At 48.9% G+C, this 25,099-nt stretch overlaps 2 protein-coding genes across 2 annotated transcripts in view; both read left to right on the top strand.

Moving 5' to 3' along the window:
• Window positions 1-4,132, top strand: CYSLTR1 (cysteinyl leukotriene receptor 1). The gene is made up of 2 exons (XM_054641381.2): window positions 1-98; window positions 979-4,132. Exon 2 carries the CDS (start codon window positions 1,026-1,028, stop codon window positions 2,064-2,066), a length of 1,041 nt encoding a protein of 346 aa, XP_054497356.2. The 5' UTR covers window positions 1-98; window positions 979-1,025; the 3' UTR covers window positions 2,067-4,132.
• Window positions 4,133-17,791: 13,659 nt separating this feature from the next.
• The window catches only part of LOC129125725 (fibronectin type-III domain-containing protein 3a-like), a 39,756-nt gene continuing 32,448 nt past the window's right edge, over window positions 17,792-25,099 (top strand). The window contains exons 1-2 of the mRNA XM_054641316.2: window positions 17,792-17,868; window positions 22,442-22,532. The gene's annotated coding sequence lies outside the window, so the exon portion shown is untranslated. The remainder of the gene's footprint in view (window positions 17,869-22,441; window positions 22,533-25,099) is intronic.

Raw genomic sequence — 25,099 nt, 5'->3', positions numbered from 1 at the left:
AAAGGACTCTTAAAAGAGTACAAACACCAAAACAGCTGAAATTTAACTGACACCTGGAAGCCTTGAGCATCCCAGAGCAGTTCTGAATTCTGACTTCGGTAAGTCTGGGGGGCAGACAGAGAATCTAATACTGCCAAGTTATTTGTAGGGGTGAAAGTACATTTATCAGCAATTTTGAGCATATTCATGGTACAGTTGTGGGTTCTCATGGCTGATCTTGACTCAGCTTCTGCTTTTGTTGTTGTTGTGGCGTCCTGTTATTTCAGCTGGCTCTTGTCCTGCAGTTCTGCTCTCGCAGCTTTTCATGGTCTCAAGCTGCAGTTCTGCACTTGAATCATTAGAAACTGAAAATCAATCAAAAAAAAAAAAAAGATAATCAGGGCTGAACAATTATTAGGGTCCAGGACCATTCCTCCTACTTTAAATTCCATAGAGCTGTTGTCACCTTCATTATCCCTCTCTGCTGTTTTGCTGAGTAGCTGCCTCAGTGTGGGAGGGGTTAAGAGATTTTTTGGTAATTTAATGTCCTGATGTCTTGGCCTCGAGTTGCACCAGGGGAAGTTTAGAATGGATGTTAGGAAAAGTTCCTTCACCAAAAGACTCCTCAGACCCTGGAACAGGCTGCTCAGAGAGGTGCTGGAGCCATCATATGTTCCAAAACGTATGGATGTGGCACTAGAGGACATAGATTAGTGGTGATCATCATGGTGGTGCTTTATGGTTGGACTTGGTCTCAAGGGTCTTTTCCAGCCTTAAAGATTCCATGGTCCTGTGATGTGATTCCATGAGTCTGCCACATTTTGTCACTCATAACCAGTTTTTGGTACCTGGTGAGGAAAGGTGGATGTAGAGGGCATGGGTCAGATCCACAACCCTTCTCAGCTCTCTCCTGAGACAGATGACAGATTTTTCCTCTTATTTCATCACAGATATTTATTTTCCTGTCCTGCTTTACCTCACCTGCACTTCCCCCTCCAGGCCTGACACCATCCCCAGGGAGCTGGTGCCTCAGCTGTCAGGGCACCATGACAGCGCTGTCTCCCAACCTGTCATGCCACAATTCCTCCATCGATGACTTCCGCAACAGCGTCTACTCCACGCTCTACTCCATGATCAGCATCATGGGCTTCGTGGGCAACGGCGTGGTGCTGTATGTGCTGATCCGCACGTACCGGCAGAAAACGGCCTTCCAGATCTACATGCTCAACCTGGCCCTGTCCGACTTCCTGTGCGTGCTCACGCTGCCCCTGCGCGTCATCTACTACGTGCACAAGGGCCACTGGTTCTTCAGCGACTTCCTGTGCCGCCTCTCATCCTACGCGCTCTACGTCAACCTCTACTGCAGCATCTTCTTCATGACAGCCATGAGCTTCTTCCGCTGCATCGCCATCGTCTTCCCGGTCCGCAACATCAGCCTGGTGTCGGAGAAGAAGGCCAAGTTTCTGTGCGTGGGCATCTGGGTGTTCGTCACGCTGACGAGCGCGCCCTTCTTGCGGAACGGCACCTACCAGCACGGCAACAAGACCAAGTGCTTTGAACCGCCGGAGAACTCCCAGAAGAAAAACATGGTGGTGATCCTGGATTTCATTGCCCTCTTTGTGGGCTTCATCTTCCCCTTCGTCATCATCACCATCTGCTACACCATGATCATCCGCACCCTGCTGCGCAACTCGCTGCGGAAGAACGAGGCCAACCGCCGCAAGGCCGTGTGGATGATCGTCATCGTCACCGCCACCTTCCTGGTGAGCTTCACGCCGTACCACGTCCTGCGCACGGTGCACCTGCACGCGCTGCGCCTGCGGGGCCCCGGCTGCGCCGACACCGTGTTCCTGCAGAAAGCCGTCATCGTCACCCTGCCCCTGGCAGCCGCCAACTGCTGCTTCGACCCCCTGCTCTACTTCTTCTCCGGGGGAAACTTCCGGCAGAGACTCACCACGCTGAGGAAGGCGTCCTCCTCCAGCTTGTCGCAGGCCTTCAGGAAAAAGATCTCCGTGAAGGACAAGGAGGAGCAACCTTTTGGAGAAAACCAGAGGGAGAATGGAAAGGCAGCTGTGGCTCCTTTGTAAGGAGGTTTGACTTTCCCCTCAGAACTCTGGTGGGGGATGGAGATCTCTGAACTCTTCCAGAAGATGGGATGGAGGCTTTCAGGCCTTTGTTGCAGTTAAATAACTGTGGGCAGTCCCTGGTTTGTGGTACTTGGTGGCAGAGCCACTGCTGGGGCTGGGCAGCCCCTGGGACAGAGCAGCCACCACGTGGGACAGAGCAGCCACCACCAGCAAGCTGTGGAGCTGCTGCTGAACTCCCAAACCCCCTCCAAGGCTGTATTTGGGCATTCGCTTCATTTCACAACTTTCCAAGAGCATTAATTCCCCAAGCCAGCGGGAAATGTACACAAAGCTTGTGGCGCATGGGGAACTCCTGATGAACAGCGAGGGCAGAGTTTTCACAGGAACTTCAAACAGCTGCCAAGTTATTTACACAGCAAGGCCAGGATAATTCCTGCCCTGCTCCCAGCTGCCTCTGGATTTTGGTTTTTATGATCATTATGTGTGTTTTAGGCTCCCAGGGCTGTGCCTGGGCTGCAAATTGGGATGGGCCCCTCTCTCACCCACACTGAGCAGCTCAAGAGGCTTTGGTGGGTAGCAGATTTGCCAGTGTTTTCCCAGTTTCTAGAAAAATCCATGGGATCAGTTGTAGAATTGAACTATCCTACTGTGCAGGATAACTTAGGAATAAGGATAAGAGGGAGCCTTATTTCAGTGGGACTAGTCCTGAAGTGATGGCTGCAGGATTTAGAATATCACTCCAGTTTTTGGGGAAGTTTTAGGCAAAAGTGGAGCTCTGCATGCTTGGAGTCAGATATGACTTTCTCAACTATTGGCCAAGGGTGTTAAATTAATAATAAATATTAAAAAAAGCTCTCTAGGATGTGTGAGTCTGTTCCAGAGTGTTCACCTCACCCACACCTGGCAGCAAAGAGGCAACACAAGGCCCTTGGAAAGATTTTTAGGAAGAGCTGGAGATCCAAAATCTGAATCTGGATGAGATGAGATGCTGAAAAAACATTGGGCTGTTTTTCTACTGTAAAGAAAAACTATAAACTCTTGGATGGAGGGAAACATTCCTGTACTTTTCCAGGGGATCTGCAGGAAAGCAGCTCCTGCTCTGCTGGAGAAGAGCCCAGCCAGAAATGTGCGACACATCCCAACAGAAATAGAAATTCTTGTTGGATTAAACCTCACTGTTCATTTATCAGCTCCTTCTCCAACTGAAAGTGTGTTTGGATATGGTATTTATGAAATTACTCGATGTTATCTTCAATAAAGAAAACAGTTTTAGTAGTGAAGAATAACAGTGAGCAAAAGGAGTTTGGCTTGGAGAGGCATCTGCTGGAGAAATTATCTGTACAGATAATTGGAGAGTGAATTCTCTCTTGGCACCACAGCCATTGCTCAGCAAAAGGCACTTGAAAAACCAAATTCACCTGCAGGAAAAATTATGGATGTGAATTTCCAAGGAGATCTGAAATTCCTTTGTTAAATATGAAGGATAAAGCATAAATATGAAGGCTGAAAGCTGCTGCTGTAGAGTAGAGTTAGAGCAGGAGGGCAGAGCCAAGAGTTCAAAGCCAGAACTGCAAATTGTTCAGGGAAAAAATGTGGATGAATTGGCTAAAACTCATTTTTAAGGGTCAGCACTGAGTATTCCACTTGTGTCTCCAGGCTTTAAAGGTATTGTAAAACTGTAAAAAATCCTCATGGATTTTTATTTGGAATATGCAAAAATAACATGCCCATTCCCAAAGTTTAAAATATTGTACAGTAAAGCTAAGTGTGTGTGTATATATATATATATGTATATGTTGCAAAGCATTTTTATTGTACCAGACGTATTTTTTAACCTTTTGCCTTTTTTGTTTAAATGAGACAATGTTAATGGCAAAGGAAATGGCAGCTTTTTTTTATTTTCTTTTTTTATGCACTAGGAATGCCTGTTTTAAAAAACTTTACTGAATACCAAGTGAAAACATTACAAGTGTAATTTTAATTACTGTTTTCTGTGGCTCATTTGAAAGTCTCTGTTACAGATTCTTCTTCCCTACAATAAAACTTCATTTGCACACAGCACCAGAGTGTAATACTTGCTTAATAATAATAATTTATAATGGTGTAATAAACACTTAGAGCAGCACAGATGTTGCTGAGATGTTGGGAGAGTTATTTCGCTCCAGCCAGACTGGACTTTGCCGTAGCCCAACTTCCCTGGAACTGCTGTTGGGGGATCTGTTGGAGCCAAAACACTTCTGAGGGTCTTGAGAGACCTTGCAGTGGTGGAGCAGCCCAACAAAAAGCATCTGGAAATTGGGTAAATTGGGATTTACAGACAGAAAATGCTTGGAAGACAGCTGGAGGGGCAGGTATGCAATTGGTGAGGGGGATTTTTGTGTGTTCTGTGTGGTCACACGTCACAAATGCACGGAAAAGTCTGCTGGGAATGTTTTCTCCTTGGAGCTCCCCAAAGCAGGGTCTGCAGGGCGGTGTTTGGCTTTGCCACCAGCTCGGGGTGACAATGTCCCCGCGTGTGCCTGTGCCCTGGGGACACAGCAAAGTGTCACCCTGGCAGCAAATCCCGGGCAGGTTTTTGCTCAGGAATAGGAGCCTGCAGAGAAAGCTGTGCAGAGAAACAGGGGTTGTTACTGGGATGGGGCAGGTTGGGAGTTGTGGTGTTTTGGGGGCTGTACACCGTGACAGGAGCTGGGAGCTGGGCCCCGAGTGTCACCCTGGTGCGGTGACGGAGACGCAGAGAAAACGAAAGTGAGCGGGTTGGGTTTTTGCTTGAAACGGGGCTATTTTCTGCTGCAGTTTCTGGTCCAATGGTGTCCCCTAGTGCTGAGCCCTTCCCGCAGCCTGCGCCTGCCGAGGTTTCCTCTTTTCATTTAGTCCAGCCGCAGTTCCTCTCCTGTCATTGTCCTGTTTCCTCTGGCGCTGACCCCTTCGTTCCTCCCCTCCCCTCCCTGCCTGTATTTTATTTCATTACAATCTTTGGGGTTTCCCTCTCTGCTTTCCTTTTGGTTTTCCCTATTTTTCAGGATGGGTGCTCCAGCGGGGAAGAACCCAGCCACAGAAAGACCCAGTACCCTCCTCATGCCCTGGGCTCCAACTACACCCTTAACTTTGCCTAAAAACACTGATTTTCCATAGGATGAGTGTGCCAGTATGGACTTGCAGAGCTTCCACTGGGAGCTGGTGGTGAGTACAGCCCTTGGGCATCACCTCCTTGTGCCAGTTTGGCCTGGGTGTGTCTGGGAGGGTCATTTCTGACCAAACCAGTACAGCTGTGGGTGAAAAGCTCTGCAAGAAACTGGTTTTCCATGTGGGAATGGAATGGTCCTGCTTGTCTCCCACCAAGGGAAAAGGAGCTGCCACGCGGGGAAGATCAGACACTGTACATGGGACATGCTCACCCTAATTCCATAAACTGCTTTCCCATAAAACTCCTGCAGCATGTGAGAAGCCAGCAGCCCTTCAGTTTAATGAGCAATAAAGTCCAAGCACTGGCAATAAAGACAGATTTCCTCTCATTCCTGCTCTGAGCATGGTGCCTCCTGCTCCTCTCCATCCTTGAGCATGAATTTTGGGGCTGGAGGGGTTCAATCCATTCCCACTGCCTGGATTCCCCAGGGATCTGTGCACTGAGAAGCTCTGGCTCCCTTATGCAGGAGTTAATTCTCAAGCTGAAGCTTAAATTAGCATTTCTGCCCAATTTCCACTATCGTCTGACATTAGGAGAGGGACTTCTCCCACATGGCAGGAAGGAGAACACCAGGCTCTTTATCCTTCTCCTACACAGGGCAATTCACCTGATTACCAGGGGAAAAAATCTCGGGAGCAAAAATGAAGGAAAGCCCATCAAATTTTGAAATACCATCAGCACCAAAATCTCTTAGAAGCATTCCTGAAAGCAATAAAATGTCTTAGAAACATTCCTGAAAGCAAACCTGAGGGATGCCTGATGCTTGGGGTTACAAATCACTCTTGGGATCAGCAAGGTTGGGAAATCAACCCTGCTTCTCCCAAACTTAATTCCAGCCCTTGTAAGGGGCTGAACATACAAACAACTCTGTGGAATATTTGCAGGCTTCACTGGAGGGGGAAATGTGCCCGTTTTGTTCTTGTCAGTGTGGTTTCTTACGCTTCAGAGGAAAGCAGCTGCCCTGGGAGCAAAGCAAGGGCCCTTGTTAGGTCAATAAATACATTCCTGGTGGATCTTCACCAGGTTGGGAGGAACAGAAGGAATGAGGCAGCAAAACCCCACATTTCTGATCATTAATAAAAATTCCAAGTGCAGGACCACTGCTGCAGGTCTCTGCAAACAGAATTTGGTTTGGGTTTGGCTTCTTAAAATCCCTTTATTTGTGAGGAGCACGACTCCCTGGTGACCCACTTGAGTTTCATTTCAGCAAGGTGAGGTCACTTGGGTTCTTCAGCCTGGAGAAGGGAGGACACAGGGGAGACTCCTCAGGAGCTGCAGCTCCTCCTGAGGGGCAGCTCCAATCTCTGCTCCTTGTGGCAGGGACAGGAGCCAGGGAATGGCTGGAGCTGTGTCAGGGGAGGGTCAGGCTGGATTTTAGGAAAAGGTTCTTCCCCCAGAGAGTGTTGGGACTGCCCAGGCTCCCAGGGCATGGCCCCAAGGCTGCCAGAGCTCCAGGAGGGTTTGGACAGCCCTGCCAGGGATGCACAGGGTGGGGTTTTTGGGGTGTCTGTGCAGGGCCAGGAGCAGAACTGGTGATTTTTGTGGGTCCCTTCCAGTTCAAGGTATGACTCTGAGAGGCTCCCCACAGTCCCTGAGCCCCCCAGTAACACCTGGAGGGTTCAAGGACAAGGGGACACACAGGACAGGAGTGTCACCATGTCCCTGCTGCAGGGACAAGCAGGACAGGAGTGACAGGAGTGTCACCATGTCCCTGCTGCAGGAACAAGCAGGACAGGAGGTTCCTGCAGGTGTTTTTTCTGACCAGCCCAGAAGGCTGCAAAGGGCTGACTCTGGCTTTGGGAGCAGTTATTGCAAAAGGCAGCCTGTGGCTGGACTGTTAGAATTGCATCTGTCCCAGGATGCCCCAGGATCAGAGAGGTTTTATTTCCTTTCTGAGTAACCCTGAGACAGCCCCTTCTCTCTGCCCTGTCCTCCCCACGTTACTCATGGCAGGAAGCTGCTTACGTGAGTGAGGGCTGGAAAATGCTGCACTGCCCTTTCACCACGAATTTTCAAGGAAAATGGAATGAGAAGTTCCCCCACACTGGCCTTGAGCCACTGCCTCCTGTCAGCAGCATCTCCTCCCACCCTCCCCACGTCCTCCATCCCCCTGAACCACTGTGCCAGAGGTTCACAGGACTCCAGAGCTGCTCCGGGCTCCTCCTCATTTCCCAGGTGGGACAGGCAGGGCAGCAGCTTCCCCACCAACCTGGAGCAGCATCCTCACCTCTGGGGAAGGGCTTGTGGTCCCCAGCTCCAGAGAAGAGACTGGAGCAGGGCTGAGAGCCCTTGGGGAGGGCAGGACTCCAGGGGGGCAGAGGCTGAGCTCAGGTGGATTTTCCTCTGGGTTTGCAGTGTGATGAGCCCAGTCAGGGTTAATCATATCCTGTGGGAGGAAAAAGAGCCCTCAAGGATGTGAACTAATGGAACAGAGGTGCTGAGGAACGGATGTCAAAGCCCTGGGGGACAGTCCTGCACATCCTCAGCTCCTGGGCTGGATCCTCCTGGGATCCCTCCATCTGTTCAGATCCTCCTGAGATCCATCTGTTCACATCCTTCTAGGACCTATCTGGTCAGATCCAAATTGTGCCACTAACACCAGCTGATGGTCGAGTTTGCTGCCACTGTAATTAAAACTAAAACTAATCAATAGAATCTGAGGTTGTTCTGAGGGTCAGCAAATGTCTCTGGTGCATCTGCACATGGCAGAGGAGACTGGAGCCACTGGGCAGGGCTGAGCAGGAGCCTCCAGAGCCACAGAGAGTGGCACCAATGATTCAACTCAAATTAAATGTCTAATTATGATAACTCTCTCTCATGGTGGGAATCCTGCTGGTGAAACAACCCCAGCAAATATCCAATATTACCCTGAGTTTGTGTAAACTCAGGCACAGCCTCCACAGCTTCCAGAGAGGTGCCCGAGCTCGTGGCCTCCTCCCCCAGCACTGACCCCTCAGCAGAGCTGTATATTTTGATTTTTCCCTGTTTATTTCTACTGGATGTTCCTCTGAAACAACTGTGCTCCACCAAGGGCTGCTGGTGGAGGAGGCAGCTCTTACCCTTCATACTCAGGGAGGGCACAATTTGTGGCTAAAATGACTTTGAGAAGGAAGGTGGGAAAAGTAGAAATATGGTTTATTGTCTGTAAGACCTAGAAAAACAACACAGCCAGGAAAATACTGCCCCCCTGTGAACCAAGGAGAGCGATAATGAAAAGTTAAAGCTGAAGTTTCAATCCCAAATTTAATTCAGTTACAAGAAAAAAATATGTAAATTCTTCAGCCCCTTCTTTCCTTGGAAGATTGAAATTTCTATAAAATACCAGCTCTTTATCCAAACTACAAGGATTAGGTCACTACAAACTGCAGGAGTTGTAGGGAGAGGGAGGAGATTTTGGGCTGTAGTAAATTAGGGAATATTTTTGTTTATTTCTATTTTATGTTAAAGTTCAGGGGCTTTTCCCTTAATCACCTTTGCCATCCCAGCTCACACAAACACAGTTTAGACTCCTTTTGGATGGAGGGATTTATATTTAAAGCCTTTTATTGATGGTTTTTGATGGATTTTATATAGAAGTACATAAATAGGAAGACCAGGGGCAGTGGTGAAAAGGCAACACTGAGCAAGACCCTGATGCTGGTGAGGCGTTTTCTGTCCCCTCTCTTAAAGCTAAAGGGGTCAGGGCCCCCTGAGGAGGCACTGACAGCATTTTGTCCATCAGAAGGAGGATTTTAAAGCCCAGTAAGCTTTGATAAGGGCAGGGGTTAACAGAGCTCCCTGAGTGCCACTGTGACAAAAGGCCAGCCCTGCTCATGTCCCACACGCGCTGCCCGGGGACGCTGCTGGCACCGCTGGGGGAGAAAGGATGAAGTAACAGCAAAGAGGGGAAGTGAAAAGGAGATTGCTTCATGTCTTTATGAAACAAGGGTCCTGTAGTTCTCTCAAAACGTGGGTTTATTTCTGGAGAAACTGCTGGAACAGACACCGAGCCCCCACGTGTCACTGGGGGAAGGATTTGGTGGCTCTGCAGGGTGACCGGTCACAGGGGGCCACTCACAGGTACAAATATTAAATATTCCGTGTCTGGAGGCTTTCCCTCAGCTCCAGTAGAAATGTTGAGCATGATTAAGACCAAAGAGAGCCATTCCAAGCTTTTTATTGAAGGAGGTGCTTCAAACACTTGGTCTCAGGAGGTGGGAATGGCGCAGTGCCACTGCTGGGGTTCGGCCACCCCATCCCTCTCCAAGGCAGAGGAACTGTGGGATCAGGGGTCCCAAATCCCTTCCTGGCACACAGGAGCTGCTCACCCCCCTCTCACAGCTCTAACATAAATCTATCCTCATCCTGTCATGCTTATCTCACCCCTTATCTCACCCCCAACAAGTGGGGACCCCTGACTGCCCAGGCAAGTGGGAAGAGATTTATTCCTGGTGTGTCAGTGGGGCAGAGGGGCAGGGGTTGATGCTGGAGCACCAGGCCATTCTCCACCTCCTTCTCCAGCAGGGAAGTTCACCCTGAGCTCCCCACCAGCTCAGGATGAGCACTGGGGTGGTGACCAGGAGCACTGCCCTGCAGAGACAGCCTCAAGGCACATCCCAGGAAATGTCACAGCTCCATACTCCACTTTCACCCCTCTTCATTCCTTCTGCTTTTCTCACAGTGATTGGAAAATCCACTGCTGGAGTGTCACAGACAATCCCCACATCCATCCCCACCTCAATCCCATGGATGAGCTCAGCTGGCAGCTGCTCCAGGCCCCATTTGCAGCCTCTGGAGCCTCCAGCCCCTTTTCCAGAGCAGGGAAATGGCAAAGCCAGCACTCCTGGAGTGGAGCCTTTGGAAGGGCTCCCTGAAATCCCCCACTCCCAGCAGCCTCCAGCACCAGGCACAGCAGCAGGGAAAGCAGTGAGGAGGATTTTTCATTGCAAGAGAAGATGGGGAAGGTGGGAAGGGGCCAGTTTGGGGATTTTTTCTACTTTCTCTCCTAAAGTGTCCTCGATAATTCCACTTGAAGGTTCTCTCCCAGAGATCTGCTCTGCCAGCTGAGAAATGCTCCTTGTGCCACCACCTCCCATGGAATATCAGTGCTTGGACCTTCCCTCTGAGGGTGGGAAGCCAGATCCATGCCAATCTCAAACTGGAGATCATTAGCCCCAAACAAATAAGTCGATTTCAGTAATGGATACAACGTGGAGGTTCCCTGGAGGAGCCAATATTCGAATTCTTCACAGCTGCATCTCTGCCTTTTGCTGGGTGGGTTGGTTTTATTTTTTTCTCTTTAGCCTGAAGTGCTCCCAAGTGCCTCATGCCATGTGCCTGCTTCTTATTTGCATCCCAGACCTGATTCATAGCTCTGCACTGATATAAAATCTATCAGCTAGAAAATGCTCATTGGGGTGGGGAGAGTCCCTTCTGCAGTGCTGAGGACACTGATCTGATGGGAAAGGGAGTTGTAAGAGGAGACAGGCTGTAAGAGGAGACCCCAGCACAGAGCAAGGGCCCCCAGGCCTCCATCAAGTGAAAAATAAAAAATAAAACAAAAAAGGGAATGGAAACAATCACGAGGAATGGGCTTATTGTAGGAGAAAGCAAGTAAAAGAGGTTGTTTGGGGACAGGGAGGAAAATGCCAGATAGGAGAGAAATAGAGCTCTGAAGAGAGACAATGGAGAACTGGAGGGAAACAATTGAAGTCCCATGTGGACAGGGAGCAGGGAGATCAGGGAGCACAGGCAGCTTTTCCCAAAGGTGCTGCAGCTTCCAGCACTCTCAGCCCAGGGGTGGACATCAAACCTTCTGTGCACAGGGAAATTTTGGTGCCAATGTGAAGGGAAAAGGGTTTGCATGCCCTAAAAGTGAGGTGGGGGGAGTTAAAACAAGGGCAGCAGCCAGAAAAACAAGTGAACCTGTGCAAAGGCAGGAAACCTGCTCCAAGTGCCCAGCAGGAAGGAAAGAGCCCAAACAAAGGGATGAGCATCACATTACACCTGACACAGGAATATTTCAGGTTTTATCAGTCCTCCACTGCTGAGGGCTCACCTGCATCTCCCCTGGATGTGCCCTTCAGAAGAAGTTAAAAAAGAAATCAGCGTTTCAACAACTGAACTCAGCCTTTTGTCTGATGGAAAAAAAATCAATTCCAAATGTGGAGATTTCAATACAGGCTGTAATTTTGTTACAATTCAGATTTATTCTGCTTGCTTTCTTCCCTCTTTATTTTCTTTTTTTTTTGTCCTTCCCCTCCTCTCTGTTCCCCAGACATTGGCTGTGGTGCCTGTTCTGCTCTCCAAAGACTTTTCTCAGCTGAAATCCATGCAGGGAAATGAGCCCCTGCCCAGCCCAGGAAGTGAATTCCCCTCTTTGGGATAAAACCACAGGATTCAGGTGCTTCTGCAGCATCCTGGGCATGTTCTCTTCATGCAGAGCAGCAGGAAAGCACATTGGAGATGGTTTGTTCAACAGCTTCACTCTGATTTAGAAGAGCCTTAGAAATGAACTTATTTTGGCTTCCTCCTTTCATCACCAGAGCAAGGACAAGCATTTCCAGCTCCAACATGTTTAAATGATGGTTGCTTTGATTTCCTTGGAGATGTGAGCACAGTCCCAGGTGAGCAGACCTGACCCAGCCCTGGGGTGCCTGTGATGGGGTCAGCTGGAGAACTGTCCCTGTACCCACCTGGCAGCAGCTCTGCCCCTGCTCCTGAGCGTTCCCTGGGCTCTGGGGATGCTGCAACACCAGGGAGGGAGGGAGGGAGGCAGGATGGGCTCCATCCCACAAGGAGATCCTGTTTTCTCCAGCTGAACATTCTGCTCTGGAGCAGAAGCCCCAGCAGGTGCCCACGTTGCTTCCCAAGGCCTCTGCTTGGACCTGCTCATTCCCAACAATTTCCTGAGGCACAGAGTTCTTCAGCCTGTTTGGATTTGGGTTTTCTTTTTTCTGTCTTGTTTGCTTCTTGGCTTGGGGCAAGAGTTACAGATTTATGGCTAAACAGAGCCAGTGGTTGGAACTGGACTGAAATGAGATGTTTGATTCCTATCAGGGCCCTTGCTGAATAAACTGAGGAGAAACGGAGCAGAAAGACCTTGCAGAAGGTGGGAGAGACCAGGCAGGTGTTCCACGGCCTTCTCCTCACATGGTGGTGACAGCAGCTCCAGACTGGGGCTCACAGAAGTGAGGAACAACTTCCCCACTCCAGGATTTTACCATTTTCAGGTATCCAGTGGCAAGGTGGGAGCTCCAGCCCTCCCTCCTGCATGGCAGAGGGATGGGGGTGAGCTCAGCTTTTCCTCCCTGCTCACAGAAAGATCTTCAGTGGGCCAGGTTTTAATTAATTCCCTTTTCCAAAGAGCCCCTGTTGTGCTGGCAGCCTGCAGGATGGGGCAGAGGGAGGTGTGGGAGCAGCTCAAGGTCAGGACATGCAGTGTTTGCTCATGGGCTCTGCCCCATAACGAGTGAAGGAATCATAAACCAGGTGTTCCCCAGCACTGAACTTCATCCCTCGCCACCTCCAGCAGCCATAAACACCAGCAGTGTTTGTTGTGGGCTGCAGAGGGCTTTTGGTTGGGTTTTTGTGGTGACTTTGTGCCAGCAGGTTTGTGGATTTGGGGCTGATGTTCAGAGGGGTTTTATGGGAGCAGGTCTGTGCCAGGATTCCTGGTCTGGAGTGAGGGTTCTTGAAGGGTTCTGGGTCCTGCTTGGAGAAAGAAGCACAGACAGCAAAATGTGGTGTCCACCTGCATTGCCATCCCCTGCCAGGCTTCCCTGCCTTCTGTGCTGGCCTGTCCATACTGATACAAACACCTGCATTTTCTTTTTCATACATCTTTTTTTGCTATAAGGCGCCACCAGAACTGAAAACCACTGAGGCCAGAGAGTTCTGAAAATACTACTGAACCCAGAAGAAAATCTCCAAACTTGGTGTAGTTTTTTCATTTAAAATGACTCCATTTTAGTGACTGGTCACCGCCCTGTGCCTCTGCCAGTGTCACCTGTTTGTTTAGTGGGTGTTCAATAACCCTAAAGCATTTCTGCTGGTGTTGATTTGCTTCTGTGCTTCAACATCAAAGAAACAGCACTTGGATGGGGCTTGGATCAGCCTGTGAGAGAGGAAGGTGTCCCTGCCATTGGCAGGGGGTGGAACTGGATGGGTTTTAAGGTCCCTTCCCAAACCATCCCAGGATTCTGCGACTCTGTGGAACAGGGATGAGGGCACCCACAGAGGAGCAGGTGTGGGACCTTTGAGGAAAACCCTCTCCTGATGCCCTCCAGGCTTCTCCCATCGTGCTGCCCCCCGAACCCCCAGGCAAGGTTTGCTCCCTGTGGAGCAGACCCCACAGCTGGGGAGAACGCTCCGGGTGTGGAGGGAGCGGTGCCAGCGCACACGGCTGCAGAATCCGCTCCAGCCCCGCTGTTCCCTCCTGCACATCCCAGCACAGCTCCCTGCAAAGTGCTGCTTGAGGGAGGTTTGCTTGCCAGGCTGTGCTGCCCTGCTCCCTCCTGGAGTGCAGGCAGCAGGAGTTTGTGTGGAGCCAGGGAAGGCCAAGGGAACGCGTTCCAAGTCCCGAGCCCGCGCTCGCAGCTCCCAGCGAAGGCAGGAGAGGGGAGGCTTTGCTGGACACGAGTTCAAATAACCAGAACCGTTATTATTGCAGTCCAAGGATGGAAAAACAAACATTTTTATTATGGGCTGGAGCTGAAACTCCAGGATGGCTGCTAATCCCCCTCATAAGTGGGGTGTTGGTGTGGAGGGGGGTGTGCATCCAGGTTTTTGTTATTCAAGCTCCCCAACCCGCGTTCAGACTGGGATATGTTGTAACTGCAATATTCCTCTTATCTTTCTTTTCTCCCCTCTCTGTCAAAGGGTTTTCTTTTCCATTTTTTAAATATTTTTCTTTCCCCCTGCCCCTTTATTTTTATTAACTCACCTAGAGCAGTTGAATCAGCAAATTAAAAAAATGAAATTGCAATTCCAAATTTTCTAGTGGAAGAATGATCATGCTTTTGGCACTGCCTCTTGCCATTGTTTTGTTAAGACAGAATCTCCTCAATTCCCCTCTTTTCCAATGTTTTTTTTTCCATTTCAGAGCCTTCCCTTCCTTTATAAGCCCAGATTTCTTCCCATTTGTCCTCTCTTTCCTCCCTCCTGACTCATTTCCACTTCCCATTTCTTTTCTCTTTCCCTTTCCTTTTGCCAAGTGTTCTTTGATGTTATATTCTGCTATTTTTAATTCCTCTTTCCCAAGCCTGGATCCACCCCCAACCCAGTGCCCTCTTCCTCTCCAGACTGAAAGGACAATCTGGGCAAAAATTTCCTCAAAATCCAACTTTTCCCCATCCAGCTCCGTGTGCGGAGCCCGCTGTCCTCGCACGGTCCTTGTGGCTCTCCAGGAATTTCAAAATGGAGTAAAAGCTGCCCTCAGCCTTGTTCCATGTAATTCCTGACCCATTTGATCAGACCTTCCTCCCAGGCAGTTTGGTCACCGTGCTCCTCGTGCCAAATATTCCTCCCGTGCGGCTTTTCCGTCTGGAACATCCCGCCTCTCCCTTTCCAGCCCAGCTGTAAAAAACAGCTTTCCCTCACTGTCATGCTGGGTGTAGGCAGCAAACATTGGGTCATTTCTTTTCCGTGGAGTGGGAATAGCTGTGGCACTTGGAGTTTGAAAGGAGCCTGGAGCCTGTGGGGTGTGGGCAGCTTTGAGATATTTCATCAAGTCTCACTGGGAACGAGTTGTGAACCCCTTGAAGTTTCTCCACCACTTTGCTGGAATGACCTTGTTAGGATATAAGATCCATTTAAAATGGAAATTTAAGGAGAAAATATTGATTCAAAGGAAAAGGATTTTTCTGCACTGCATTATTACCTACAAAAGAATTCTTGTCCTTATCAAAGCTGGGGGGGGAGTCCAGGAGCTTTCAGAGCAAAGAATGCTCAGCATTCCCTCCCAAGGACCTCCTTTATTCTGGATATCAGGCACAGGACATCACCACGGGGGATCACAGCCACCTCTAGTCACAACTTGTGAGGTTTAGCTGGCAGTGGATAAATACCGAGCCTGGGAAGTCAAAACAGTCCTTGAATCTCTGCTTTCAGCAGCAAAGTTCATTTAGTGCAGAGTGCTTCAGATTTCCAAATCCCATCTGGTGGGTCACTTTCAGGAGATCTCCCAAAAATTAAGCCCAAATATTTCACTTCAGAATGAAATCCCCAGGGCACTGCAGATTAGGTAGAGCCTGTGGAGTTCTAAGATTCCTGAGATGGAGTGCTGAAGATTCCAGGAATTCTCTCAAAGGTGAAATTATTAACCAAATTTTTGTTCCCAAAGCAGGTCTGCACTCACTGAATCCTGTGCTGGTCTGGTCTTCCACCTTTCCTGAGGTGTTCCCAGACCTGAATGGGAGCTGGAATTAAAGAATTCCATTTGGGGCCATCGGTGAAATTCAGAGTTTAATATCAGGGACAAAAGCATGGTGAGACTCAAAACAAAAGAGCAGAATATTTTTCCCCTAAATCTTTGTCTGAAGGTTTCAATCTAGTTTATAGGAAAATTTATAGTTTCTTATCAACCATAATAAAACATGGGATGTGCTGATCCAGACTATTCCACAGGGAAGAGAATCAGGCCAGGAGTCACACATGTGCAGGAAAACTTGTGGAAGGGGTAGAAAGGAGAGCAATTTCAGTGCAGAGATTTTTACCAATTATCTTGTTAAGAGGAAAAGGTTTCTCCTGCCCTTTCCACCTGGAATTTGCTGTGGGTTCAGCTATAAAATTTTGCTTTTCAGATGCAACAGATTTTATGTTCTTTCACCATTTGCTCCCAATTAGAAGGAAATATATTCATCATTTTATGGGCCTATATGAGTAAAATTAATGGTAAAGTTACACTGAGAGTTGTTTTGGCCTTTATTTAACAGGGTAACCTATTAATTGCTTAAAAATTCAGCAGCCACCACCTCTTCTGGCCTTTCTAACCAGGACCTGATTGTTTAAAAAGATGGATGGGAATTTATTTTAGTCCTGTCCAGCACAGGGTGTTCGTTCTGGCAAATCAACCCCTTCCAGAGAGAAATTCTCTGACATTAAGGAACAATTTCTTCTATTCATCATAACATTTTCTATATTCATTATGAACACATCTAAGATCAATCTGGGGGTAAACATAAGCCCATTCATTTTAAAAGGTTAGTCTTTCTATGTCCATTATATAGATTATATATACACATTTATTATATTGCATATAAATGTCAAGTGTGACCTTTTTCTGCTGTGATCCACAGTTTAGTGGGGCTTGTATAAAAGCACAGCTGTCACATTTATTTTACATCCACATGGAGCTGAATTCCACACAGAATATCTCTGAAATCGCTGCTTTAAGCAAGTTTGAGGCACATTTTTTAAAACACATTAATGAAAATATATTGGTGTAAACTGCCTGGTGGAAATAAGGTGTAGAGTGTAAGATTAATTGGTACATTATTTGCCATGAAGAAAAAATGGATGTGCCAGAGGGGCTCTGCAGCCCAGGAGGGATTTTTTCAACCCCTGCCCTTGATCCTCTTTGCAGCAGGGCTTGGGCTGCTCTGAGGCTGAACATGGGAATGGAGCTGCCTGTCAGGAGACGCAGGATCATGGAATAGCAGGAATATTCATGGGGAAAAGACCCCCATGGAGTCCAACCATTCCTCAGCACTGCCAAGGCCACCACTAACCCACGTCCCCAAGTGCCACATCCACAGGGATCGTAAATCCCTGCAGGGATGAGGTCTGTGTGCAGGATGAGCGTCCCTGACAGGCTGTGCCAGTGCTGGACAATGATTTCCATGAGGAAATTGTCCTTAATATCCAACTAAACCTCCCCTGGCACAACCAGTGATGGAGCCTCTCCTTCCTCGTCCCTTTGCCCACTCAGTCGGGATCGTCCCCTCACTTTCACTCTGTCACCATTAAAGGTTTTGTGGTGTGACACAGTTTTAGGGTTCAGTTCGCAGTTTTTGGGTCAGGGACACGCTGTGACCCTCAAACTGTGGGGTGCAATGTCCAAAGCGGAAAACCTCCCACTCATCCTTGTCGTGGCACGGGGGATGGAGACTGGAGACCCCTGAGGGGGCCGGACAGGTTTGGTGACACAGGTGGAGCACTGGGGTGACAAACAGTGCCTGGGGGTGACATTGGCCAAGGGGGGCAGACAGTGACATGGAGACAGTGTCCCAGGATGACAGTGCAGTGCCCGGGGGGGACAGGGACATGGGGACAGTGCTTGGGGTGACAGTGCAGTGCCCGAGGGGGACAGACAGCGACCGGGGGATCAGACAGTGCCCAAGGGACAGTGCCCAGAGGTGACGGGCAGTGCCCGGGGGTGGCGGCGGTGTCCGGCAGGGACAGACAGTGCCCAGACACGTCACCCGCCCCCAGGTGCCACCAGCCCGGCCCGCCAAGGCCGCCCCCCCGCGCAGCTTTCGGCGGGCGCCGTGTCCGGCAGCCGCGGAGCCGCGCGGGCTGTGGTTGGCGCGCCCGCCCGCCCCCGGCCGGCGGCGGCGCAGGCGCGGTGCGCGCATTCCATGATGGCGGCGCGGGCGGGCGGCGGGCGCTGAAGCGGCGGAGCCCGCGGGGCACACGGTCAGTGCTGGGGGGAGCGCACGGGCACCGCCGCCGCCCGCTCCCCGCGGCTCCTTCCCCGGGCTCCGCTGCTCCCCGGGGCGGTGCAGAGCGGCGGTGCCCAGCCGGAGCGCGGTGGGCAGTGCCGGGAGCGGAGCCCCGCGGAGCGGAGGGCGGGAGGCGGCGCGGAGCCGGGCGGGGGCGGCCGGAGGGACAGGCGGGACCCCGGGGACGGGAAGGGTGTTCTGAGGCGGGGGACAGCCCTGCCTGTGGGACGCGTTCGGGGTGGACGTGGCGCAAGGGGCAGGTGGGGGCAGAATCCAGGGAGATCCGATGTCCCGGGACATGGGGTGGGATGGGGTGAGCGGGATGGGATGGGGTGTCTAGGATGGGATGGAATGGAATGGGGTGGGATGGGATGGGGTGCCCGGTGTGGGTTGGAGTGCCCGGGGTGCGGGGCAGGCAGGATTCAGGGTGTCCGGGACAGACGGCCGGGGTCTGTCCGGGTGCGCTGCCCTGCGGAGCGCGGGCATCCCCCCAGGAGACCCGGCGGGTTCGGGGACAGCGGTTCTGGGGAGCCGCTCCTAAAGGGACTCCCAGTGCTCGGGGGCCGGACCGTGCCGGGCCGAGCGGGGGCTGAGCCCGCCCGGATGGGGTTAATGCCAGCCCGCGCCGCGGGTCGCGCTTCCCCCTGCCCGCTCCCGCTCCGCTCCCCAGCGCTCGGAATCTCCATCTCCTCCTTTCCCTTTTCTCTCCTTGTCCTCCTGCTCCGCGGGGCAGGAGGGGCTGCGATGTGCAGTCGTCCCCCCCAGGTCCCCCCTGGCCGCCCCCCCGTGCTCCCTCCCCGGCAGCCGCTGCCTGCGAATGCCACGTAGCCTTGTAGTTGTTCCCCTTGGCTGCTCCGCAGCTTCGGTCCCAGACACCTCCCCCGCGTCCTCCTGGGCTCGGGGCAGGGGGAGGTCACTCCTGTCAGCCCCTGCCTGCCTGCTCACCATCTTTTGCCCTCCCCCTTCCCGCTGTGTCCCCCTCTCCGCCTTGGGGCAGCGACAGTGGGGACCCCACTGGGGTCACTCTCGTGTTTGTGTGTCTCACAAAGGGCTGGGGACTTCAGCAGCGAGGATTTCCCTTCGGGGACAGTCCCCAGGGATTCTCTGGCCCCAGACTCAGCAGGCCCTCTGCCACCTCAAATCTGAAGTGTTTTGTGTGATAATCTCCAAAAACAGGGCAATAATGCATTGCTGGCAGGTGTATTTGCTCCCTTCAGCAGCTTGCCCAGCTGGTTTCTGAGTTTCATTTCTGTTCAAAACTTGGTTGGAATGATGGAAATTTTCTGTAATTAATAATAGAGGTGTCAGTTTCTGTCCATTCTGCTGCTACTTCGTCTCCTATCTGTCCCGTGCTAGTTAATTTTTTTCACTTTGGCAGCCCTTCCTTGCTGTCCCTGCTGCCTGATTGGGAATATTGACACACAGATAAGTTCCCCAAGAGCTCGCTGCACGTATGTGATTCCTGATGTTTTCCTAATGTATTTATCTTTACAGCACTGCCTTCAATAGGGAAATACTGTCTCAGTCACAGATGGAAAGACTGAGGCACCGAAATATTTATGGCCCAAGGTCGCACAGGAAGTATGTGGTGAGGCAGGGAATTGAATCTAGATTTCCTGAGCCTCAGATTAGCATTTGAACCAGGGAAGCATCCTCTCTGTATTTTAAGCCAATAAATTGACCTTGGAGTTAAGATGCAGTGTAGAAGAAAGTACTTTGTGTTTGGTTCAGTATCTGTGTAAGTAAGCACAGCCTGAGTTGCTTCCCACACTCGCATTCCTTCCCTTGGTTTATGTAATTTGTGAAAGAGGATAAGGTGGTAAAATAGGAAAGATGTTGACTTTCTCAGGGCTCAGTGTGTGATCATGGGTGTTGAAAAGCAGCCAGCTATTACACTCTCCTCTCTCTTTGGGCTTTTTACCTTCCTGTTTCCAAATCTTGGAAAGTCTTGGAGCGCTGTTGTTGTCTGGGAATCTTTTGTTCTCAGCTGGGATCAAATAAATCTTGTTTTCTAGAGAGCTGAACTGATTCACTGGATCCCAGATCTCTGTTTGGGATCCTTCATGGGGCTGTGGATAAACAGGGCTGGGACTGATGGCTCACACAGCTCCTGGAGCAAGCTCTTACAAGTTATTCACTCAGCTGTAGCTCAGGATTGTTGCAGCAAGTTTTTGGAAAACTTGGCTTCAGCTGGAATGAAGCAGCACTTTGACAATGCAGTGGAACAATTTCAGCTCCTTGTGCACAAATGCCACCTTGCCCTGCTCTTCTCTTGGGACAGCTGATTTCTGGTGGTGATTTGGTGGTTCATTTTCTTCAGTGGTTTTGAGGAATTGGATGTTAGAATGGTTTAAAACAATAACTCCTGGTGGATTCACCTTGAGAGAGAATAAAGATAACTTTGTCTACACAAATCCATTTCCTGCCACAAGCCTTGATCACAAGCTGCATCTCTCTTTGATGTTGCACTGACACCAAATCTGGATAGAAATGTTCTGTATAACTCTTTTCCTGACCTTTTGGCTGTCGTTTTTGGAGGTTGGCATTGGCATCCTGTTAACTGTGGGGCTTGTCCCACCCCTGCCAACAATTGTCATCTTTTATGGTTATTTTTAGGAAAGGTTTGGTGAGTCCTCAAAAAAACAAATATTTCATATGGAGTGTGCAGACAGGAAAAATTCCAGTATTCTGCTCCCGTTCTGCCTGGCCTTGGGTGAATTTCATGCAAATTAAAATTTATCTTTTAAGCTTGAAAGAGCAGCATTTTTATTTGGTGACTTGCTATTTCCACAATTGGGAAACTTGTCAGATTTAGAAGGAAATACATGACTGGGAAGACATTCTTATAATATTGTTCATCAAAGTCAAGAGCTGCTATGAAATATTGTAAGAATTCTTTCCCTGGTTCCATATTTTCTTAATTTCCTGTCATGATTTCATTGAATCAGAGAAGAATTTTAAAATTATCTCTGAAAGCAGATGAGAAAACTTCAGTGTTAGTAATCCTGCAACAGGCAAGAGGCTTGAGGGAAAAAAATTACATTTTTCACTTCTAATTTTGGTCTGTCTGAAAGCATCAGGTCTGAACTCTCAGTATTTAAACCTGGGGTTGCTCAAGGCTGGGGGATGTGGAAGCAGGAACCTGTGCATTTTTTCACCTGTTTTTAGCACATTGTCATGAAGCTTCCCAAGGTCAAGATGGTTGGTTTTCAGCTGTTATCTTTGCTGCAAGCCAGACCTTCACTGAAAAGTTTTGGATTCCTGAGTGAGGAGCACACACTGAACTCTTTATTGCATTCTTGAAGAGCTTATTGTAAAAGCAGCGATAATTTATTCTTTCAGTGGTGCTAACACAATCCTGTCTGTGTATTGACCAGCACAGACAGACCACTGGCTCCCAGCCCTTGGGCCCTTTCAATCCTAATGTAAATCTCCCCTTGTTCCCAGGATCTTGATTGATGTGGAAAATGCCTCCCTTTGCCCAAGATTCACTCTGGGGCCTGATGCTTTATATTCAATATTTTTCCAGTGTCTCGTTTAAAGTAGCTTGGGAGGAACATTTGTTAGGTTGTGACTTCAGAAGCATCTTCAGGTGATGTCATCAGTGTGACCTGAAGACAGTGTCACCTTTTTGGTGACAATGGCAAGGGATTGCTGTGTGGGAGCTCCTCCAGGCAGCCTGAGGAGCCACCAGGACTCAGATTTTTTTGGAGCGTTCCTGTAAAACTGCAGAACACTCTGCACCTGCCTGGGCCTTATCTTTAGAGATTCAGCAGGAATTTCTCCATGGAAAGAGTGGTCAGGCATTGGCAGGGGATGTCCAGGGAGGTTTGGAGTTCCCATCCCTGGAGGTGCCCAGGGAAGGACAGGAGGTGGCACTCAGAGCTCTGGGCTGTGACAAGGTGGGGATGGGCACTGGTTGAAATTAATGATCTTGGACACCTTTTCCAATCTTAATAGTTCTGTAAAGAACAATACTGGGGATTGACTGATCCCTGCAAAACATTCCTGTGTTTGGAGAGCCAAAAGAGGGCTCAGTGTGCAAATATTTTAGGAAGTGTTTTAGTGCTGGATGCAGCTTGAGAAAGGTGATTTTTACATTATTAAATACAACATCTGAAGTAGTTTAATGACTCTTGGAGCTGTTCATTTCCTTCTGCTGGAGCATCTTTAGTGGAGCAGTTTCTAGAATAAAGCTGTGCTGCCCCATAACAGCAAACTGGGATTGTATTTCCAGCTTTATGTACAATTTATGTCTTTTTATTCCCCTTATCAGAGGGGAAATGTGTGCATGCCAGTTTCAATTTGGGTATGTTTGGAACCTGATTTTTCTGGTTTTATTGCCATGCAGAGCAGTAGAACAGGTATATAGTAGGTAACTAAATAAATCAGTTACATCCAAAGAACTCCCCAGTGGAGTCACCACTGCCTGCCCCTCCTGGCTCCTGCTCTTTCCATGGATCTCTGGTGTTCCCTGCAGCTTGTTTTTCTTTGGATTTCATGTTTGCCAGGGCACTAACATGAAAATGTGGTTTTTTTGCCTGCAGAAAGAAGCCTGAGGACAGCACACATTGCTCACTCTGCAGCAGGCACTGGAACTCTCACCAGGAGGAATTCCAAGTCAGGAGAGTGATAACGGTAATTACACAGAATTTAGGATTGTCCCAGAGTTTTATGAAGTGTTTATTTTCTGATTTAGTCTTAAGTTACACTTTAAATTGAAATTAATGTATATGACAGACCTCTCAACTTAGGACTCTTTTTTTTTCTGGAAGAAAGTTTTGGACAACTTCTTATCAAATGGAAAAAATGAATTAGGGAAGGAGGAACTGATTGATTCTTGAGGTAAGAAGAGTTTCACCTTCCACAGGAACATTATTGATTTTGTAAGGTGGCAGCCTTATCTCTATTTTCACATTTCTTACTCTTTCTTCTCCCTTCACCCACTTAGCTGGAAGTTTTCTCTTGGAGAGAATTGCATAATTGGCTTTGGATAAAGAAAGTAAATTCTGTTTTTAGCCAAATGCATTTCCTGTGTAGAGAGCAGCTGGAGTGGGTGATAGCATTCTGGTAGTGCCTTGCTCAGATCCTGGGGTTTTAATTGGAGATCATGGAACTGAGTTCCTTCTCCTGGAACTGGTCAGGTCAGGGAACTGATCTGGAAAAGCAGAAGGGAATCTGTCAAAACCTTGAGGAGGAAAACATGATCAGCAGATGGATTTCATACAAGAGATAAAGAAAGAAGTGATAATCAAGCTGCATTCCCTGGATCTGTACAGGTGTTTTGGGAAGGAAAGCATTTAACCAGGTTAATTCCAGGTTTATAAATTCAGATGAAGTTTTTTCATCTGCTCTTTCATGCCCTTTATTAAATAACTTGAGCATTAATATCTCTTCCATGGGAATAATTTGCTTTCAGTTCTGCTGACTGAGGTATGAAAGTGCCCATTGGTGTCACTTGAGTTTGTCATTTCCAGTCAGGAGGGAAGGCAGTTTAGTGTTTGCATGGGAGGAGTTTTATGCTCCTGAAGGACTTGCAAGATGTTCATGTTGGTTTTAAGCAGATCCTGCTTGAAAAAGCTTTAATCTGGTTACCCAGGTGTGTATTTTTGTCCATTTCAGCGTGAGGGGTGAGAATGATTTAGAGGAACTATTCAGATTTGGAAGATATGTGAACAGCCTTTTGGTGTATTGTAAATTGTCATTTTGCTTTTTAATACCTGGATTTCTTAAAATATAAACTTGATAAAAACTTACATAAACTATCATCCTTAGGTTCTTCAAAACTGATAATTTCTACTTAGGCAGTTCCATAAAAATGTGATTCCATCCCCAAACTTCCAGCAGGTTCATTGATTTACAAATCAATATTCAAAGCTCAGGTACAGAAAGGAATGATTTCAGTGTCACTGCCAGCCATCAGCTGAGCTGTGGCAGTGATTCTGTGCTGGTCCTGGCCAGTCACCCAGGCTGAGGGAAGTGGTCCTGCTCCAGCCTCATGGGGATGATCTCACACTTGCATTTTTCCTTTGCATTTTCCATGAACTAAAAAAATGCACATGGTCTGATGCCACGAGACTGCTCAGCTGTGGTAATTGCAGTCATTTATTGGTGTGTTTTAGCCCTGGGTTTAAGCATAACCTGTTCTAACCAGCCTAATTTGACCCAGTGCTCAGCTAAAGTGTTACAGCCCCAACCTCTGGTGTTGTGCAAGGAAAAGTCTGCAGCTGCTGTATCAAAATAATTCCTCCTTGCTCAGTGTTTGCTTAATCTGCTCCAGTTTGAAGAAATCCTTTGCTTTTGCTGGGGTTTTCTGCTTGGTTTTGAAGTCCTGGTTTAAGAGGGTTGTTAAATGAGAGAGGCCTGTTTGTGCTGCATCCAGCAGACCAGAGCTGGTGGAAAATCAGCCTTTGCTTCCTTGGAGCCTGCAGAAACCTGGGAGCAAACTCCTGTTTGTTCCCCCTGTGAAATGCTGATTTTCCTCCTGTTTTGTTGGATTAGGCAGCAGCTGACTGCTCTGAGCTGTCTCATGGTAGGGAGCCTCTCCTGGAAATGGCCTGGCTGCTCTTGGTTTTCATAGTCTGCATGATTGCCCTCCCTGAGCTGAGTTTAAAGTAAATAAATCAGTGGAGATGCAGAATTCAAGCATTTGGGAAGGAGTTTTTGGATCACCTCTGTCTCCTACCAGCAGTGTGTGTCTGCCATCCCATAATGCTCCCAAATTCATGGAGGTATCACCCTGCTCTGTTTTGGTGCTTTCCTGGCTCAACCCCAGGAGGTTTCATCCAGGTTTGGACACACATGGCACAGGACAAAGCAGAGCAGCCAAGCTCAGGGTGCTCTTAAATTCCCCAATTTCCTGGTCCTCACTGGCAGATTCTAAAAAAAGCTTTTAAAATACTTTAATATTTATTCCTTGCCATGAGCTGGGTGTTCCTGGCTGGAGGGAGGGACTGGGATGAACAAGGTGCTGTGGAATGATGTGTTCCTGTTGGAGGGAACGTGTCTGCACACACAGCAGCCATTCCTCTGGGTTGCTTCCAAACTTTTCCAGAGCTTTTCCCCTGGAATCTGGTAAATGGGCAGAACTTTTTTATTTTCAAGGAAAAAAAATTATCATCAAATGCCTTCAGTTTTACCTTCCACTTCAAGACAAACGTGTCCCAATGGAGAGCAGCTGTGCTCAGTTATGCAGCTCCTTCTCC

Source organism: Agelaius phoeniceus, chromosome 14, assembly GCF_051311805.1.
Source record: "Agelaius phoeniceus isolate bAgePho1 chromosome 14, bAgePho1.hap1, whole genome shotgun sequence".
NCBI classification, from domain to species: Eukaryota; Metazoa; Chordata; class Aves; order Passeriformes; family Icteridae; genus Agelaius; species Agelaius phoeniceus.
Note: the sequence above shows the minus strand (reverse complement) of the source record. Positions and strands in the feature narration are given on the sequence as shown.